At 45.6% G+C, this 1967-nt stretch overlaps 2 protein-coding genes across 2 annotated transcripts; both read right to left on the reverse strand.

The window, feature by feature from the left end:
* Window positions 1-12: 12 nt before the first annotated feature.
* On the reverse strand, window positions 13-489 carry Pmar_PMAR010671 (elongation factor Tu, putative; the record flags this gene model as incomplete). Its single annotated transcript, XM_002783038.1, has 3 exons — window positions 13-128; window positions 174-301; window positions 363-489. Coding segments are annotated over 3 exons (371 nt in total), but the record flags the coding sequence as incomplete, so codon positions are not given.
* A 778-nt stretch (window positions 490-1267) lies between these two features.
* On the reverse strand, window positions 1268-1694 carry Pmar_PMAR010672 (hypothetical protein; the record flags this gene model as incomplete). Its single annotated transcript, XM_002783039.1, has 3 exons — window positions 1268-1355; window positions 1450-1483; window positions 1618-1694. Coding segments are annotated over 3 exons (199 nt in total), but the record flags the coding sequence as incomplete, so codon positions are not given.
* Window positions 1695-1967: the final 273 nt, after the last annotated feature.

Here is a 1967-nt window from a genome sequence, read left to right on the forward strand (position 1 = left end):
GAGATCATCAACACGCCGATATCGGCGTGGGCCGCGCCAGAGATCATATTCGGTACATAGTTCTTATGACCGGGAGCATCCAAGATGGTAAATCGTCTATTAGGTGTTTCGAAGTGGGCCCGACCAACCTAATAGCAGACTGGACACCAACACTACCACTACCTCCCCTCTACCTCGACGGTGATGCCTTTGGCCCTCTCCTCCTCGTTGGTGTCCATGATATAGGCCAAAAACCACGACTCACGATTCTTGTCCTTAGCCTCCCTCTCGAACTTCTCAATGGTCCGATTATCCACCAACCCTACCACCACCCACGAGTGAAGTCCTCTTCCTTATGCTGTCACCCCCTCCCCCTTTACTACCAGATAAATACATAATATTCCCACAGGTAGTCGACTTGCCGGCATCGACATGACCGATGAAGACCAAGTTCAAGTGAGGCCGAGGGTCGCAGTCCTTCAACTGGCTAGAGGCGTTATCAGATGACATCGGGGGCAGACGACAACAACAACAAGGAACACTATGGATCATTAAGGTCTCTTCTACTAGTATGAGTCAGGATATAGAGCCTGATCGGTTACGATGGCGAGCGCAGCGGACATGATGGGGTTTCGGGTTCGATCCCCGGTGACGGTATTTCTATACCCGCACTGGGCACGACAATCTTGTGCCCAATGTACTCCATCGCTGCAACGACATGTATGGGGACTGTTGCCCCAAGACTAAGCCCCGGGCATATAAAGAGATCGACTTTAAAATGTGCGAGCGGTCACCAATGTTCTCCAGAGAATCGACATGCTTGTCGGGATGTCACTATAATAATGGTAATCTTTATCATTTCTGCATTGTACCTCGTATTTGAACCTCAAATTTCGCGGATACTACAGTATACTGGAGTTTCACCGATGATATCAAAAACACTAGTGAAAAACATATTTCACGGCTACTGCATACCGCGAATATTGGGATTTCGACAGAGTTTTACGCCACTTCACGTGAAACGGATGAAACTCCCCCGGTCAACATTACAGTTCAGTCTATAGGTTACTGCTTTCCTTCGTCGAACTTGACTTCATGTTTGGTGGTGGATTTGAACTCTTCTTCCCGAGTTCACAAACTTCGTTTACGAATTTGAACTTCCATCTTTAAAAACCCCTCACAAATTACCACATAACTTGACAGAGTTATAATCCGCCTCCTTAGTGAACTATGCCTCATAGATCAACCACCTCCCTATCGCGGTGCGAACGCAAAGCCTCATAAACAATTAAAAACGGTTGAGATAGAAACAGTTGTTGATGATGATGTTGTTGTCATTGGCATCATCATCTTCAATGTTATCACCTCGAGTATTACTATCACAAGTCCATGAATAAACATACGGCTACAGAGGCATCAACAGTAATCATTATAGTAGTAACATAAGCGAAGGACGAGGGGGGACACTACCCCATAGCCACCTCCTTATGGTAAAAGAATGTACCTGAGTAGTACTAATATGATGTGGCCGACGTGTGGTACGAATATACTACATTTTAAAAATTAGCGTTAAGCCTGTTGGCATATAAAGCCACCTTGTCATCATCATCAAAGACACCAGCATCTTGTAAGCCTTACAATGTAAGGTCTTGACCAATTCCATCACGAAGATGTCAACGATATTTGGTATGTCCAATTTCATGTCTTCGATGATCCTAACAGTAACCCATCCTTTGCCCCATACAGTGATGAGGACCACAGTGGACTCACTCAGGGTCAGCAAAGTCATCTAAGGCCTTCTCTAGGGCTGTAACCTCCCAACTAATACCTCTCCTGTCGCCACTAAAGAGCTTCCCAAATGCCTACAATAAAAGGCATGCCATAGATAAGCATAGGAAGCCCACCTCATAATGTGCCTGCCTCTGTTCTTTCTTAATATCACAGCTAGCCCCTATACGATCAATAAGGATCTTAATCTGTTGCTCAGG

Source organism: Perkinsus marinus (genome assembly GCF_000006405.1).
Source record: "Perkinsus marinus ATCC 50983 genomic scaffold scf_1104296937668, whole genome shotgun sequence".
In the NCBI taxonomy this organism is placed as follows: Eukaryota; Perkinsozoa; order Perkinsida; family Perkinsidae; genus Perkinsus; species Perkinsus marinus.